Genomic DNA, 17,818 nt, shown 5'->3' with positions numbered 1-17,818 from the left:
GTAGAGGCCACCAGGTCCCACCTGGTCCCAGGCAGCTCAATCTTCTGGTAACCATGAGTTTTGCATGTGTCAAGTATTGTTGGCAGAATCCAGGGACGCAAACCAGAATGCAATCATCCATCTGACGTGGGACATCTTCTGCACCAACCAGGAATCCGCATCTGTTTTCTTGGGTGCATAACTGACTTTGTCTTCTCACTGGTAGTGGTTCTTTTGCACCTTCACCCGGGTTAGCAGGGGCCCCTGTTCTCCCTGTACTCTTCAGTGCTTATTGGACTTGGTCCCCTTCTTCCACAGGTCTTCAAATCCAGGTATCTATTGTTAATGTCTTGCAGTCTCTTCTGGTTCTTGCATAATCATCTATCGCAACTTCTTGTGTGTTTCAGGAAACTTACTGTGATTTACTCCTGTTTCCTGTGCCCTGAGGTGGGTTCTATTACCTACCTTTGGTGTTTTCACTCCCAACACCCCTCTACACAATACACTTGCCTAGGTTGGAAACCAACTTTCGCATTCCACTATTTTAGAATATGGATTGTGTTCCCCTAGGCCCATTGCAACCTATTGTGATTTTCAGTATTTGCACTCTTTTCTGACAGTTTACTTACCTGTTTTTGGATACTAGTGTATATTACTTACCTCCTAATATGCTAATTCTTGCATTTTGTTTATATACAGTGAGTCCTGCCCTGTTAATCACAAAGCGTATTTAAACTTGGTATACACATGTATTTGGCAGCGAGGATCATATCAGCTCACTTGGAAATGGCACAAGCGAGATAGAGAGATTGAGAATGGCTTTCTTAAAGTACAGTACCCAAGGGGCTGTTGTTCTGCTGAGGTATGCGGGCTACAGGCCACCTCAAAGAAGTTATATGGACACTTTTGGTGCTAAGAGAGCTTAGCTAAGGCTAGAAGGGAGGGGTTGATCAACAAAAGGCTAGTTCCATAATTGAATACAATGAACTTCAGAAACCCCATCACAGCGTTGTGATTCTCTTTAATATTTTGTTCATTAATTGATTTCATTACCACTATATTGTTCAAATTCATAGTTAGATTTATACATGTTAGCTACACTAGACTAGGCTGATGATTTTAGTTGAGTCTTGAAATATACCTATAGTGTGTTGTCGTGGGTGTGTCTATTCATGGTGAAAGTAGTTCAGAACTCAATAACAAACAAATAATCCTGCAAGTCTTAGAGGACTGATAGTTGCCTAGTATACTCCATCTTTATGTAATGTGCCGGTGGTTTGTGGGTTACAGTTCACCAGGTTTCCTGTCTCATGTTTGTAAGTTGACAATGAGTCTGTACTTACCCCAAGGTTCTAGAAGATCTAAAATGGGGCAGTAGTTTGCTGAAGAATGCATATCCAAAATCAATCAATAGAAAGTTTTATTCGATTTCATATTAAAATCACGAAAGCCACGAATCACACAGTCCAAAACAAGTTAAAAACATGCATCAAAATTGTTATATACTTCAGTGAAAATAAGAATAAAAACATAGTAAGCAATCGAGAATACATTCTTGCGTTTAGACACTGCCTACAAGTGCTTCACCCAAACAATAGCAGATATGTATATTTGATAGAAAATGTAAAAATAAATAGGGGGGTCAACGCTGTCGAAAACCATAAATAGGTCAAATCCAAAGCTTCCTTAGGTCCTCATAACATTTACAAAATAAAACACAGTAAATAGTACTCTGTTCTGAGATGTGATCACACGGGCATTTAATGAAATTCCTGGACCATTCTTTAGTCAGCTGACTAGATGATGAAATATATCAATCTTAAAGAGGATTAGAAAAAATCTGTGTTGGACATTGGGTATATATTATAAATAGGGTTGCAATTCATAGATGGCCAAGGTTGTTACGTGCCTGCGGACAGTAGGCTTCATCACCTGACAAGTCAACCTTTGGTCTTCACATAAGGCCAAACAATCTGTTCTGAGCTGCTTCCTGCTCGTGAAGATTAAGTGTTTGGTTGGTCAAAATATTCCTGGAACCCTAGGCCACTCGAGAAAATGTTTGACCTACTTTAGCCAAGAAAGCTGAAAGGCTGCTTCTGACTTTAGGCAGTCCGAGATAATGTCTCGGTTTAGGGCTGTTTGCTCAGTAGTACAAATCTTGTGCCATAATAAGATGGGAACCACATGTATCTGATGACAGAGTGTCCCCATACGCCAGCCCCATAACGTACTGTAGACACACTGCGTTATAAATAGCTAATAGCTCCTTCACAGGTTTTCTCCCCAGTTTTCAACTAAGATTACATAATGCAGTGATGGATTTACTATAATGAAGCTTCTTGGTGTTAACAGACTGCTTCCTACTACCCTTCTGATCAGATTATACCCAAGTACATGACGGTTTTTGTAAACTCGATACGGGTGCTTTCAATAAACGGGTTACTATATTTTACTGGCCTTCTGCCACACCTCATGACAAAAGTTTTATCCAAAATCAAAAAATGAATAGTGCTTCATCTCATGACTGTTCCTTCCTAAAACTGATGTGCTCCTCATGCGTTCCCAACTCTTTCCCATGCCTTCTCCATGCTTCATAAAAAGTAAGTTAAAAGTACAGCATGTGAGTTTAGGGCCAACATACCCACTCGCACATGTTCGCTTACTCTCTCTCTCTGTCTAACTATATTTAGGTCTCACCTTCAGGTGCTAGACAAACTAGATTGAATACCTTAATATGCAGTTAAAGTGGGTTTTGATTCAGTCTTCTTTAAATCACTGGCTTTTTACCCTTTTAATCTAACAGTGATTAGCTTGGGCCATTGTCAATAATTTCTTAGGTCAGCCCTCAGAAAATTGGCTCTTTGATCTCAATCTCTCTTGGGTTTCTGTGTCCTTGCATTCTATTGCAGTAGAGGCAATTTTTTCTTCTCTGCTTAATGCTGATCCCACTGCCTCGCCTGTGCTCTTGCTCCCTGGTTGAAATGCTCTTCCCTCTCACTGCTACCCTGCACAATCTCTCCTCAGTTTACCTGCCACAAACTTTCCCGGTGCTCTCCCAACTATCCTCTTGCCTTCTCCTCACTTCCCATGAATCCCTCTCTACCGATGAATCCGTCTCTACCTCACCAGTCCCCTCATGCCAATACTGGCTTTGCCTTTGATTGTATAATTGCATCGGCGAAGCCAGTATTGTCAGGCTGCAATCTTTGAATAGTACTTTAAAAAAAAAAAAAATGTTTTAAAGCAACTCCGATATTTCTGTGCCATGGAAAACACAGGCAACCATTTTTTAACGCTTTATGACAAAAACTATGTTTTCTATGGGAATGCATATTTTTTATTTCATATTGCTTTTCTTCCTTTAAACTCCAGTCAGTCATCTTCTCAGCAGCTCTTTTTTTTTTTACTTAATATAATTCATAATTTATACCAAATTGTTATGCAAAAACATTCAATACGGTTTACGTTGCCATAGATGTGTTGAAGAATTCACTACTTGTGCACTTCACACAAGAGAGTAACTCTTCTGAGATTGTAAGGTTATGGCGCAACTGAACAAGCATATTGCTTCAATGTAATGTGTTGTCATTTAATGTTAATGGCTAGTCAATGGGTCACAGGTTTAAAATAATGAATTTGTGAATAATGTATTTTGGTGTGTCTCTTAAAGCTAATTTTACTTCTAAGTGAGACAAACAATGTTCCAAGAACGTATTTTATCTAGATTAATGCTTGTTTTGTGAATTAGTTATTAATTAATATTTTTTTAATTTAAAGTTCAATCAAAGTTGTGACTACTGAGTCCCCTCTGACAACTGCAGATTTTATGCCTGATGGACACACACTGATGGTTGGATCTTCATGTGGAAGGATTTACCAATTTGATTTGAGAACGCTTCCGTCCACCGTCCCAGTAAAAACAGTTCAGGCTCACAAATCCTCAATACAGAGCATTCAGTTCCAAAACCACAGCTTCTTTGCAAAGGTGAGTATCTGATCTCTCCTCTGATGAGACTTGTGAAATATTGTATACAATTGAAGTCCTTAAGTACAATGTGAAAAGATGGAATACAAAATACTCAAAAATATAAAATCCCCAAAAACTTAACATTACATAACTATCTCAATACCAAGATTTTGACCAGTTGTCATCTGTGGAGCATTAGCTTACAAATCTTCGAGGACTGGAGTATGAATAATAAATTAACTCGGTCATAAACTAAGTGATTAATGACCGTGACTGGATTTAGGAATTAAATGAAGATCACAATTCATGATGAGGTATGGCTATCCAAGGTAGAGATTTTGGCACTTTGTTTTGGAGTCGTGTATGACTTTATAAATTATGCTTCTGCTGCACATCCTAATTGTAACCCTGGTTTCTGCTTGTTTGTGTCTGTGGCATTATCAATAGTTTTTCAAGTTTCTGATTTGCTATTTTTTTAAAATCTTGAATTTGTTTTCCCATTAAATGGATTGTTTATTGTGCATGTTTTTTTTTTTATTGAATAATGCAACCCCTTCAGTTCCAATAGGCCCTTTGATCCCCTTTTTCTCTGTAAACTTAGTCCTTTGGTTGCTCTATAAAAGCGTACTTGCCCTGGATTTAGAAAAGGGGAGGTTTCTTTGTTTTTACCAAACAATATTTGAGTTTTTCTGTCTATTATCCCGCTGTCCCAGAGATGAGTACAGACATCGTGGGATTGTGAGTCGGAAGGCTATATGGAAGATATACATCGGATGAAAACAGCCATTTAAATATCGATTAAAGATGAAGGTGACCTCCCACAGATGTCTCTTTATGTAATCCTCCGAGAGAGACATTTGTCTCAGGTCAGGTGATATTGTTAATCAGAACGTGACTGTGCCAGGGAATTGCACTGCTCTAGCCTGTACTTTCATATGGGGGTGCATCCACCTCAAATCATTTCCCTCTTGTTGCTAATGATTCACCAGATGAATAAGGAGCTAAAGGAGAGTAAACGTATTTTATCACAGGTACCTTGCCCTGGAGATCTGATGTGGCATATTGCATATTGAGAACACTATACCCAACAATGATCAAAAAGCTGTTTTTGCTCTGTAGTTAAAGCTGGATTTTCCTGTAACAAGCCTAGATAGGAACAAAATCACTTTCCCGTATGTAAGCATGGGAAAATGCATGAGAGATGTTTAATCAGTATTTTACACTTAGTGTCAGATTGTGACTGCAGGTTTTAGATAACTTTGGTGGAGAAGTAACTTTAAGAAAGTGTACTTTGTGCTGAAGAAGAGTAAACCAGTTTTGAACTGTTTTACCTCTCAGCCCTTCTGTAGAGTCCCAGTGTACCTCCTTGACTGACTTATTAGTGCCCCTGCTTCTGGAATTCAATGGTTTGGCCTTTGAGCAAGGGAAAGAAGGGGTTTTGTGAGCAAGGAGTCAAAAAGGATTAGTGATCAGGAAGAGGGGAAAATGAGCTAGCAGAACAAAGGCCATCTTGCGCAGATCTTTGCCTTGGAAATGCCAAACGTGGCTGCTACAGTTGAGTCCCAGAGGAAGCCTAGATTTTTTCACTCCATCCACAGCCAGAAGGAAAATCAGTTTTAGCCAAGACAGAGGGTATGATGCCTCATCCCTATATGGAAGTGGCTAAAGGAAGGACTAGAGATCTTCTAGGTAAAGGATAGCCAGATACACCTTGATTCAGGGATACTGAGAAGGTTTGAAATAAACCAAGAGAGTAATGGTGAAAAATAAGATGGAGATATTAAAAGAAAATATTCAAGATTGGATACAGGAAATTCTCCAATCAATAGTTAGTTCACAAGATAAGACAGGCCCCAAACAACCACCACCTCAGACCATCCCTGGATGTAGGAAGGTAAAATCTTGCAAGAAGACTGTGCCTGAAAACTGGAAAAAAGAAGAACCAAAATCTCTAGACTTCTGCTGGCACTTAGGGACTGGAACTGCTCTCCAAGTGACAACTGGCTGCCCTTCTCTTACCTTCTTCAGGTACATAAAAACTTAAGGACTCCTGACTCTCAAAAGGCTCAGATAAAAAGGAGGACTGGACACTGCAAGTGTCCTAGCTAGGGAGTAAGAGGCGAGACGTTTGGTGATTGAAGTCTGCCATAAGGACTTGAAAGTTGTAGGAGTGACCCAGAGAACTTCACTAGCAGCAGTTGCAGAAAAGTATAACACAGCATTTTTTTTCACTTCCAGAGAAACAAGACATGGTGCTAAGGCTTCCAAAACAAGGATGCACTGTTGGTCTACAAGGAAACCTGGTTTGTCCCTTTCAGATATTTTTACCCCTATCAATGTGACCTTGTAATAAATGTATCTAGCCTCCTGGAGACATGCTCAGCTACAGCTTCTTGCCTTTTTTCTGCTGGTGGATTTCAGGAAGCAAACAAATTGACTCAGTCTGACAGTAAGAGCTTGGACTACAGTGAGGTTGCAAATCTATCACAGTGGCAAAGATATGGAATTCAATATTTTCAGCCTAGTGCTGTTTGCACCATCATGCTTTAGCTGATTTTAACCAACAGCAACAAATTGAAAACACAACACAAGAAAAATACCACACTAATTTACAAACATGGAGTACATTTCAATTCATTTGACTTCAAAATTTCAAAACACCAGTCAGTAGAACCAGAGATATGTAATTTTAAAGATTTAAAGTTATTATAGCGCCTAAAGCACAAAGCACCACTCATGCTTATTTAGTCATGCAAGACCAGGTAAAAGTCACATGTTACGGATACCTGTGATGGAGTGCAGGCTAGATTACAGGGACCAAGCTAGTCATGCCGAAATAAGAACCTTTTAAAGTCTAGCCAGAAGAGTCCAGTTTGTGGTAGAGAAGGCCACGATGAGTGTGGAGAGTGTTGTGGATGGTATCTTAGTAGCAAGAAGAGTAGGCTGGGCATTGCAGACGGTTGTCAAGGTAGCTCAAAAATCCTGGGGGGGCGTCACGGACAGTAATTCCTGGAGGTTTGCACTGGCGGTTCCTGCAGGTAATTGATGCTGTATCCCAAAATGCAGATCTCGTGTTGCTGGTCATCACAGGAGGTCAATGTATCACGTAGAGTCAAGTTCACTGGAGCTTTACACTGGCGATAAATGCAGGAGGCAAGATATTGGTGTGAATTGGCCTGTCTGTGGTTGCAAAGAGAACAAGACGTCAGGATTGCTCCTTGTCTTCTAGGAGGAGCCCAGCTGATGCCACACCAAGGGTCTACAACCATAAAGTCACCACTTGGTGATCAGGAACTCACTCCAGCAGAAGTCCAGCCAGGCCCAGTGCAGCAGGTCATTTGCAGGGAGTTGTCTGAAGCTTATTCTGACCCTATAGCTCAGACAGGAGGTCAGCCAGCTGACCCATCAAGTAATTCATGTAGCCTGGGATGAAGAGAGAATGTCTAGTCTTCCTTTTCAGAGAGCAGGGCAGACCTCAAGCAGCAGGGCAGCCCTCTGAGGGAGCCAGGCAGGCTCCAAGTTGCCAGGCAGTCCTCAGGGGAGCAAGGCATTCCTTCTTATGTAGTGTCCAGTGGTTCAGGAGTGTACTGAAGAGTGGCACTGGATGCCCAATATTTATACCTGGTAGGCTAGTTTCATGTCTGGTTCTAGAAAGTTCTTCCATTCCCTTGATAAGATTCCTCGATACCTGGGGTGGCAAAAAGTTGGTGTTCTGTTCCTCTGTGCTGGAGGCAAGCCATTTAAAGTGTAAGTAGGGCAGGAAAGAGCTTCATCCCCAGCCATTTAGGCAGGATGGCATATCCTGCCTACACCCAGTCACCTTTGTCTCACTGTCTGTCAGGAATACACAAACCCCAGCAGTAGAAACATGCACAGTCATGTAACCGAGGACACAGGCAGAAGGCACCAAATGGTTAGGGCAAGAAAAATAGCAACTTTCTAAAAGTGCCATTTTCAAAATAGTGACTTAAAATCTGACTTTACTATTTAAGAAGATTTGAAATTACAATTAATTTGAGCCCAACATTATATTTCAAGCTGCTCCTAAACAAACATTAGCACTTATTAAATATAATAAGGCAACCCAATGCTATCCAATGAGAGAGGTAGGCTGTACAATAGTGAAAAACAACTTTAGAAGGTTTATACTACAAGGAACACGTAAAAGTTAAACCCACATGTCCTACTTTTACAAAGCTCTGTAATATTTAGGGCCTCATCTAGAGGTGACATATGTAAAAAATAAAAAATAAAATAAAAAGGCTTAGGCCTGGCAAATTGGCAGTTTAAAACTGCACTACAGACTGCAGTGGCAGGCCTGATAAATGATTTTAAAAGTTACTTTAACAGGTGGCAAAAGGAGGGCTGCGGGCCTAATAGTACCATTTATTCTACAGGTCATGAGTACATTCGGTACAGTGTTACTAGGGACTTACAGGTACATTAAATGTGCCAATTAGGTGTAGCCCAATTTTACTATGTGTTAAGAAGAGAGCACAAGCATGTTAGCACTGGTTAGCAGTGGAAAAAGTGCACAAAGTCCTAATGCCAACAAAAATGGGTTCAGCATCAGAAGGCAAACATCTGGGAGAGAGCCTGAAAAATGGACAGGTTCAACAAGGCTGAAGCAGTTTTTTATTAAATATTAAAAATACATTTTGAATTAACTGTAACATTTTCTTATCCTGGTGTGTGAAAGATGGAACCGTTAAATGCTGTGTGCACTTTAGAGTATAAATGAAATGGCAAACATGATTTAATCCCTTCATGATCATAATTGCTACTTTGCCTGAAATTGACACAAGATCTCTTATTCAGCTGGGTAGATATAACTACTCTGATTACCGATGAAGTCATCAGCGATTGTAATCCAGGGGTGGTGACTAAAGAATTGTTGGTATTTATCTGAAGGACCCCAGTCCAACAACGTCTCACTTGTGCAAATGCACAGGTGTGATTTTTGATGTATCCATTAGACTATTCTCATGCAGACAATACAGCCAGTGGTCAAAGTATGAGATCAAAAATACATCATTTGGTTGGATGATCACTTCTCCTAAGGCACAAAATCAGTAGAAAGAAAGCCAATTGTTCTATGCTCTTTCAATTTGTGAACATTATTGAACCCACCATAGCTGTAGAATTGTTGAGCACATCTTCCTTGGGTGATATTGCTAAGCAGAGTTTGACTGCCCCAGGTAAGTGCATTGTTCTAGCCTACACCTTCGTCCTGGGATGCAGCCACCTCAGATAATTTCCCTCTTGTTCCTAATGCTGTACCTGGGATTCTGGTGGTGTCGGTTTTTAAAATCTGTTTTGCAACATTCTTTGGCTCTGCAGTTCACATTGAGCACAGGTCAAGCTCTGGCCAGGCATAGTGAGACACTGTTTTAGGGAACGGAGATGGCACAGCACTATATCATGAGCTCTGAAATATATAAATACTCACCTTCCTTACTTCAAGCATTTCATCTTCTCATTTTCCATACTGGGAAGGGGCAAAGCAATATAGTAACTTGCAAATAAATTAGCTATGAGTATATCCCAAACTAACATGGTTGCTGCAAATCTGATGTTTACTCTTTCCAGTGTCATGCCATTTAAGTAGGCTTAATGCCAAGGAATCTGTGCTGCAATGCATCTGGCTCAATTTTTCACTGGGAACATTGCCTGCTTGACTGTTTCTTTTAGTACTCGCCCACTGTTATCCTTGATTTATTTTTTTATGCAGAATTTTTTTAAGTGCTTTGTTTGAGCATTGTCCTATGCTGCCATGCTTGCCATCTGGAGTAGTACCTGGAATATTCTATATCCTTGCTTCAGTTATTCATGTCAGACTACTCTATATTGTGCTGCATTTATATGTTTCTGTGTAAAGGGTTATGGGACATAGAGGGATAATATTTATTAAGTGCTGTATGACTGATCAGTGATCGCCACAGTAACCCATTTGCAAGGGGATCTTTACTCCAACGAGGGATTCCCCTTTGTCCACGTAGCACCTCAGAATTCTCTCTTACTCCTAAAAGTAGAACTGCATTCCTTTTATCTCAGGAGAAGGCTGTCAGTTGTGGTGGTGTGTTAGTGGGTGCATTGCCAAAGAGACTTATTTCTCTTGACTCTCATCTTCCCATAGGAAATTATCATCTCCTGTAGGGGTCGACTCTAAGCATAATCCAAGGAAAATGTGCTGCAATTCATGCCACAAAACGTAATGTCCCCAAATCAAGGCAAAATAAAAGAACCCTTGAACAGCCCAATGGATGATTGTTTTCTTTCAGAAAAGAAGACTGAGACAACTGTTTTCCATCTTTCTTCAACTTGGTCGGGAAGAGAGAAAGATCAGGAAACAAAAAGAGCCATAACTCTGAAGGAGAAGGGGGAGTATACCTAGAGACCCAGTGCTCCATATTTTGGAACTCCTTTAATCTCTCACCCATCTTGAAGAAAAACAGCCAAGGTCTTTGTCAGACCCTGCTCAGGGCGGGGGGAGGGGTCATCACACAGAAGTGTCTTCTTGACCACAACTGTTGTGGTTGTGGTTGAGGTTGTGTGCCAATGGTATGGGTTCACTAAGCAATTACCTAAATGGCAATTGATAGTTTAGCTCAAAGAGTTCTAGGGCCAAATAATCTATACTGACAATAGATAAATGTTTTAGTGGCAGGATTATCCTTGTGCATTCAAGGCTCAGTCTCACAAACTTTCCAGATCAGTCTTTGTCTTACCTGCCCAGCGCAGACTTGTCTGTTGTGCTGCTGGATGGTGCACCCATCAGGATTGAACTGACGATGTCTTCTCTAATGTCAAGCCACTACTGATGGTAGCCTCACTCGGACCAATGATCTCATCAGCATGACAGACCTGATCGGTGAGTGCTCCTCTTCAGCAGTTGCAACCTTTTGGTAATAGAGCGGGGTCTTCTGCTTCAATGGAAAGGGTGGCTCTTTGCAGGGTATGCTATATGTTGGGCAGCAGCAGCACCAGTCCTTTAGGCATGCTGCAGTGGGGCAGGATGACAAGCTGTTATTATGGTTTCAGTTCTGTCTGTTGGACGCATGAGCTCTGTTTTCTAAAAACTAATGAATGACCACTCTTAACAAGGGTCAGTACCTGGGTGTTCCACATGCCTGGAACATGGCTGGGTTTTTACTCCTAAGCAGTCTCTCTTTCTGCAGGCCAGGTATTTTCCCTTCCCTCTATGAGCAGTCCCATAGGCTTGTAGGTGCTAGGCAGATGAACAGCCTCTCAAGCAAGTTGTGCAGAGCTCCACATGTCTTTCTAACTTGCTGTTGTGCAGACTCTAACCACAGACTCACAACAGCTCTTCAAGTAAGCTTCAGAGCACTCTCTTCATTGGTCAAGAAGCTAGGCTTGGAACAATGTGGGGTGGTTTTGTTTACATTTGTATGATCTCTCTCTCTGTACCGGGAATGTGTATCTTATGTGAAAGGACTTGGAAACTGTTATGGGTGGTGTCCTTCCAACTATTATTTTCTGGCTTTAGTGCAGACACAAACCGTGCAATGTGATGGCTCTCAGAGCAGGCAGAGGTGATTCTGGATGCAGCTTGAGTATCCAAATCATGAGTACAATGAAGTGGAAAAACACTGCACCTGTGTCTTGGCAGCCTTTCTTCAGTAGCAGTCCGGGGCAGAGAAAAGGGATGGTCATGCCTAAAAACCTTCTGAACCTTATCAACAGACTCTGCTGACACTCTCTTTTACTAATGTCCACCAAATAGCAGTTCTCGGCAAAATCTAAACAATCCCTTGCTAAAATAAACCCATGCAGACTACATAATGAAGAAAATAAATTTAATTTGTAACAGTCCATTGATAAAGTTCCTTGTGCAGGTTGACAGACATGCAAGGCAAATTGGAATGCCTTGTGGTATAAGTAGAAGGATCAAAAAAATCTGAAATTTCGTTTTGTTTACTTCACTGAAACACAATATGTCTTGGATTGTAACTTTTAGTGAATGTTCTATCTGAACAGTACTTATTGGCAATACATGTTTCAGTGGCTATTTTCAGTTGTAGAATGCCAGTCTTTCATGGGTGGAACATCCTGTGACTGGAGAATAGCATATCTCTGTGGACTTCTAAAGGTCAAACTATCTCTTCAGATGCCCCTATTCCAAGCATTTAACAGCAGAACAGTCCATCACGTTACAAAGAAGCTGCTACAAACTGAAGCTTCATGCTGTAAAGTTATCCTAACCGTTGAAAGGGATCTACACCCATGTAAAACAGTGCAGCCCTTGCATCACATCATTAGATTAGTAGGATCCTCACCCACTAGTACCACCACTGGCATGCTTTATCATTGGATCTTCACCCACTGCACCCTTTGTGAGCGGGTGGACTCAACGCAGTTTGGAAGTGGAGTTCTCACTAAAATCTAAGTGCAAGTTTAAAGCCTTCAGGATCCTAGTTCTTGTTTATTATTAAAGTCCCTTAGCTGGGATACAAACAGTGTGATGTATAAAGGGTGCAATGACCCCTAACATCTATAATTCAATGAGGTTGACATGTTTCAGCCTACCTCAAGTGCCACTCAGGGTCAGCAGGCTTTCTTCAGGACAGACTACATCCATAGAAATTCTACAGATTATAATAAGTACCAGTTCCTAATGCTGGTCTACACAGTGTGCTAAACAGGAAGCATGCAATCATACAGACCATATAGGACCTTTTTAGCTGTTAATGGTCTCTGAAATGGAGAAACACAAAATTGTATTGTTAAGGGGTAATTACTGCCCATGTTCATGTAGTTGTCTCGTGCTTATGCACACTGTAATTATTGTTTGCAAAACAAAGTTTGCAGTCATGTGAGTTTCCCCACAAGATGGATTCAACATATATATGCTCATAAACACACATGAAAAAGTAACACATATGAAAAAAAATCAATAGCCAATATTGTTAAGCATGCACATGTTAGTGTAAATCAAAACATTAGTCTAATCTATAACACCTACATAACTCTTAAGAATTCAGGCCCCATGAGGTAGTGGCTGTGGATCAATCCCTGTAGTCACACTCTATAGAGGTAGAAAATATAATAATTAACTAATTATTCCAAGAGGGAGGAACTTAAATGTCATGGTACCCCTGCACTTACTGCACCAATAAATATCATCATCCTAATCACTTCTTCACTCCCCATACTCCTCCGGCACTGACCTGCCCAGAGTCGGCTGTCTTTTAAGCAGCATGCTCAAGTCACCTGATTGAGGTCACATGATCCTAGTAAGAAGATTGCATTTCCCACTGGCTACTGGGGGTCACATGGGAAAGGAAAACTGGGAAATGAGGTCTTAGCTGGGAAATGTAGTACCCTATCCAAGTACAAGGGAATTACTATATGTGGGGCAAAAACCAATAGAACCAAAAAGAGCCCCATTTTAGAGGGTTTTTTTATATGAATAAATACTATGAAAAAATAAAATATAAAAAAAAGTATTCGAAAAATTAAAATAAAAAAGAGACTATTTCTAGATGCAGTGAAATGTGTGATATTGTGAAGCTATGCATGTGTTGCCCACACTTAGTGGTAAACAGCAGTCCATATTCAATAATGTAAGCTCTAGGGCAGTGAGCTAATGGTCTTATTGTCTGTTTTTTGTTACTGTAGCACATTCCACCACGGGATATCATCATTCAGTCCCTTCTTCTGCGTGGATAATTATAAATCTATAGCTGCTCCTTCTGAAATACAATTTTCTCCAGATTACGTGTCTCTGCTGTGACATGTTCCCGGATCACCCATTTAAGGTCTACAACAGTGTGTCCACTGGTGATGTAGCGTTCTGCCATTTTGGTGGTGGTGTGTCTACATCTAATGTTTCTCCTGTGTTTGCAGATTCTTGTGCTGGCTTTTTGGGTCGCCAATGCTACATACCTAAGGTTGCAAGGACAAGTTATTGGATATATTACTTGTTAGGTGTTGCAATTAGTGTGGCGTCGTCATTGCCATGGAGTATATAAACCTAGGTCAATTTCATTTGTAGGTGTGGTCAAATGGCAGACGCTGCAATAACCACACAAGTAGTGACCTGTTACTTCTGGGTGGCCTAGTGTCCTGTTAAGACCAGTGATTTAGAAACTCTTATAAAATCTAGAGTTTGCTAGCTTGGACGGTTCCCTCTCTTCTGTAAAGGATGGTAATACTAAAGGAAAGCGGAGGGTGGTCCCTTATTCATTTCTTCTTTCTCCCTCCTGTGTTCTTGTATCCTATAGTGTGTACAGACTTGTAAAACCATTCTTTATTTTATAGACTCTGGCCTCAAATAAGTGCCATATGTTGCATTGATTACTCAGGGTCAGGTAGGAAAGGTATTCCATATTGCACAGATTTCACAGGTTAAGAAGTCAAACAGTAGAGGTATATCTTTGGATATTCTCATATTGCATGGTTCGGCTCCTGTCAAATGCCCAGGTCACACTGATCTCAGGCACTCAAAGCTTGTGACACAACAACTATCTCTCAGGTAACACAGATCTTAAGGAGTCAGGCATTTATCTAGATCCATTATATACAATGGAGGAATTGAGAGTTAAACTGTGCTGATGACACATACAGTTGTACTTTGAAACTAAGCGGGTCATTACAACATTTCCGCCGGCCTGTTGGCGGTTTTACTGCCGCTTTAACACCTACCCCAGGGTTGTAATGACCACCTAAGTCTCCCCAGGCCTTCCACTCCCTCATTATCTGCGAATCCCGTGTAATTTCATAGATCCACAATTGTCTCCTTACTGGGTACCAAGTACCCCTTTTGTAGCACTTGACCCCCTCAGTAGCAAAGTTGAGCAGTCCGAGGCCATCTCTGGGGTGGTCATGTAGGCTACTAATCTCCATTGACTGTCATGTATCACTAACAGGTTATTGTCCAGTCAGGGCTGCAGTTACATTCAAATCAGATTTGACCCCTAGTTTCTCATGAGTCCCATAATCACAGTACCACCCAACACCCACCTATACTAGATGCTGCATCACAATATAAATGATTGGCATTTTATAAATGCAGGCCTATTGGGTTTGTCAAGGAGTCACCTTTTCAATATATAATGCAAGCCTATACGCTTTGTTGAATGTTAATCATATCAATATATCAACCTAGAAAGCCAGCATTTTGGCTTTGTCAACGGATCACCAGAATAATAAGCACATGTTAGTTCAACCATTAAAACCAATGGAAACAAATGCATTCATTATTAATAAAGATATTACAATTTTTTTTTCAATAACCATTGCCAATAAAGCGCTGTCAATACAACATTTTGAAAAAAACATTGCAAATCAAAGTAACATGTGTCAAAGTCTTTTCTTACAGTTATTAGGCCACATAATGCAACCACAGGATCCACCACTAAGGGTCACTGTGCTGCCCAGCTGAAGAGTAAAGGTACCTGCTCTCTGAATGCTTAAATAGACATAAAACTTTCTTGGGGGTCATAAACTTTGGATCACAGTAGACATGGGACAAGTTAGAAAATCCCTTGGTGGGTGGGAGGGCTGCTGTACTCTGTTCAACCCCCACAAGAATGAATAATTACATTGTGGTGCCCCTACTTTTTCATATTTAAAAGGGAAGATTGTCTGTCAAAATGCCTAATTTTGACATGTCGAATTTCAAGTTTAAAATTGGCACATACATGGTACCTGTTTGCTTCTACCAAGCTATGCACACCAATAGTCTTGTAAGTTCTGCCTGCATATATGCACATACGTATGTTCACACTATTTCACACTGATGCATGTATAACTAGCCCAACGTCCCCTACTCTAGCTGCACCACACTTAGCTTAAAAGGCAGTATACACATGCAATTACCATGAAATTGCTGTGAGCGAGAGTTGGTTAGTGAAACTCACCCACAGTAAATGTCCAAAAATAAGGTGATCAAAATAAAAAAAAACTGGAGGACTAAAGGGGCAGAACCCATTTGCCTCAACTTTACCTAACCATCCCATTTTAGCCCTCTTTAGAGTCTCCCATCACCTGCTGTACTTCTCTTGCCTTTTCTTCCTTGACCTGGTGGTCCCCCAATTTTCCCCTACATCTCCCACCGCTTCACACCCCTTTTTCTCTCTCTCTCTCCCAGAGCCTCTACCTGCACCCGTTCCTCATCCCCTTTTTCATCACCCCTGCTTCCTGAAAATTATCTACCTAGCTGCCCAACTGGCCCCTCTCCTCCTTCTTGTATCTTCCACCTCTCTCTACACCTCGCCTCCTCCACCTAGTTCACCTCTGCTGATCATTACCACTTTCCCCTGCCTTTTTCAGCATCCATCCCCTCCTCCCCACCTTTCTCACTCTCTCATGAGCCTCAGCTCCTGCCCCTCTCTCCTTCTTGCCATCTCTCCTTCACCCAATTTCTTTTCTTCCCTTACACTGTTGCCCCCTTTCTCCCATCCCCTGTGAGCCCCTCCCCCATCTAGTCCACCCCACTGGTTTCCCTGTCTCTCACTTACTACTTCTCCTCCCCTTTACTTTACCCTTGTCTCCCTCTCTCCTCCCTGATCACCTGCTCATCTCTTTACCTGCTTCTCTGTTTCCTCTTTCTTATCCTAAGTTATATTGGTTCTTTTGTGTTAGTATCTTCTTGTCAGTTTCTGTCCTTACTCACATAACTTAAAACTTGCTCTCACTGGTTTTGTTCCTATCTATGGTGCATTGTAATCACAGGGTAGAGTAGCTCTATAAAAAAAAAAAAAATTAAAAAAAAATATTACACACATCTTACAGACTCAGGACTGCAGCAGCAGAGATATAAAGTTATACAGATCCTAGATGGTCAAGCCAATTACCACAGAGCAAAGAAATCTCACAGGGTGGCTAACTAGCGGAAGCTATCCCACAGGGTAAACTGAACTTACAGGCTCCTGCTTCCGGCAATAGAACTAACCCTGCTGAGATCTTACATCCTCCAGCTTCAGAGCAAAGATTTCTTCCAGGTTACATAGGGCCTTTAGGTGTTGATGGTAATAGTCCCACCATTGGTTTTCTGACTAAAAACCCTTCCGCTGCCATGGCAGCCCACCTGCCAGATTTAGATGTTGGTTTAACCCACTCTAGTTCGGCCACCTCTGCCCAGGATTCCCATCCCCGCAACAGCACCATAGGAAAGAGTGACTGTCCGCGGGACTCCAGCCACACTTAATGCCATGCAGATTTGGATGTGCCTGACCACCAAGTAAAAAGTGGCGATCCAACCTCCACTTCTGATTTGGCGAATGGGGAAGGAGTGGTGAAAACTCATCTTTTCACACGATTTCACTTCTACTCCTGGCTGGACACAACTTGACATACTGTTTGTCGCTGTTGCCACTGGACCACAGGGAAAACATGACCCTCCCATCACTGGACACGAAGGTAGGTAACCACCATTGGCTGTTATGTTGGGGGGGGGGGTCACTGCATGTGGGCTCAGGGCCACTGCAGAGATGTACATGCCACCATAATTTTTAAAAATTACTTTGACATGCGAATGTCGGGAACACGAGTGAGTCAGGTTCAGATGAGGACACACTAGTACAAAACACATATTGCACACATACATAACTGTCATTTTGGCCTCCGTATTCATTGGCAAATCAATGACAGTACAATCATACTTGTCAACTGTGTCCATGTGTACAAATTGCAAGGGGATCTGTACCTGTCGTCATGTGCATCGAGTTGTGTGTGTGAGTCAGTATGCGTATGTGCGATGCGATTGGCTGGTTGAGGTGGAGCGAGGTTTAGTGGGTGATGTGGTTTTGTCAGTATCTGTGCCACTTTCATATGGCGTGGCTATTGTTGTGTTTTGTTGCTTCGTGCATCAGTCAGGTGAGTGTTGTGTGGTTGTTGTGATGTGCTTGT

At 41.4% G+C, this 17,818-nt stretch overlaps 1 protein-coding gene across 2 annotated transcripts in view; it reads left to right on the top strand.

The window, feature by feature from the left end:
* Positions 1 to 17,818, top strand: part of LOC138288186 (protein NEDD1-like) — a 445,800-nt gene that overhangs the window by 219,933 nt on the left and 208,049 nt on the right. For both annotated transcript variants that reach the window (XM_069229528.1, XM_069229527.1), the window contains one exon: positions 3,757 to 3,964. In XM_069229528.1, the coding sequence (XP_069085629.1) occupies positions 3,757 to 3,964 (208 nt within the window). The remainder of the gene's footprint in view (positions 1 to 3,756; positions 3,965 to 17,818) is intronic.

This window comes from Pleurodeles waltl, chromosome 4_1 (assembly GCF_031143425.1).
Source record: "Pleurodeles waltl isolate 20211129_DDA chromosome 4_1, aPleWal1.hap1.20221129, whole genome shotgun sequence".
NCBI classification, from domain to species: Eukaryota; Metazoa; Chordata; class Amphibia; order Caudata; family Salamandridae; genus Pleurodeles; species Pleurodeles waltl.
Note: the sequence above shows the minus strand (reverse complement) of the source record. Positions and strands in the feature narration are given on the sequence as shown.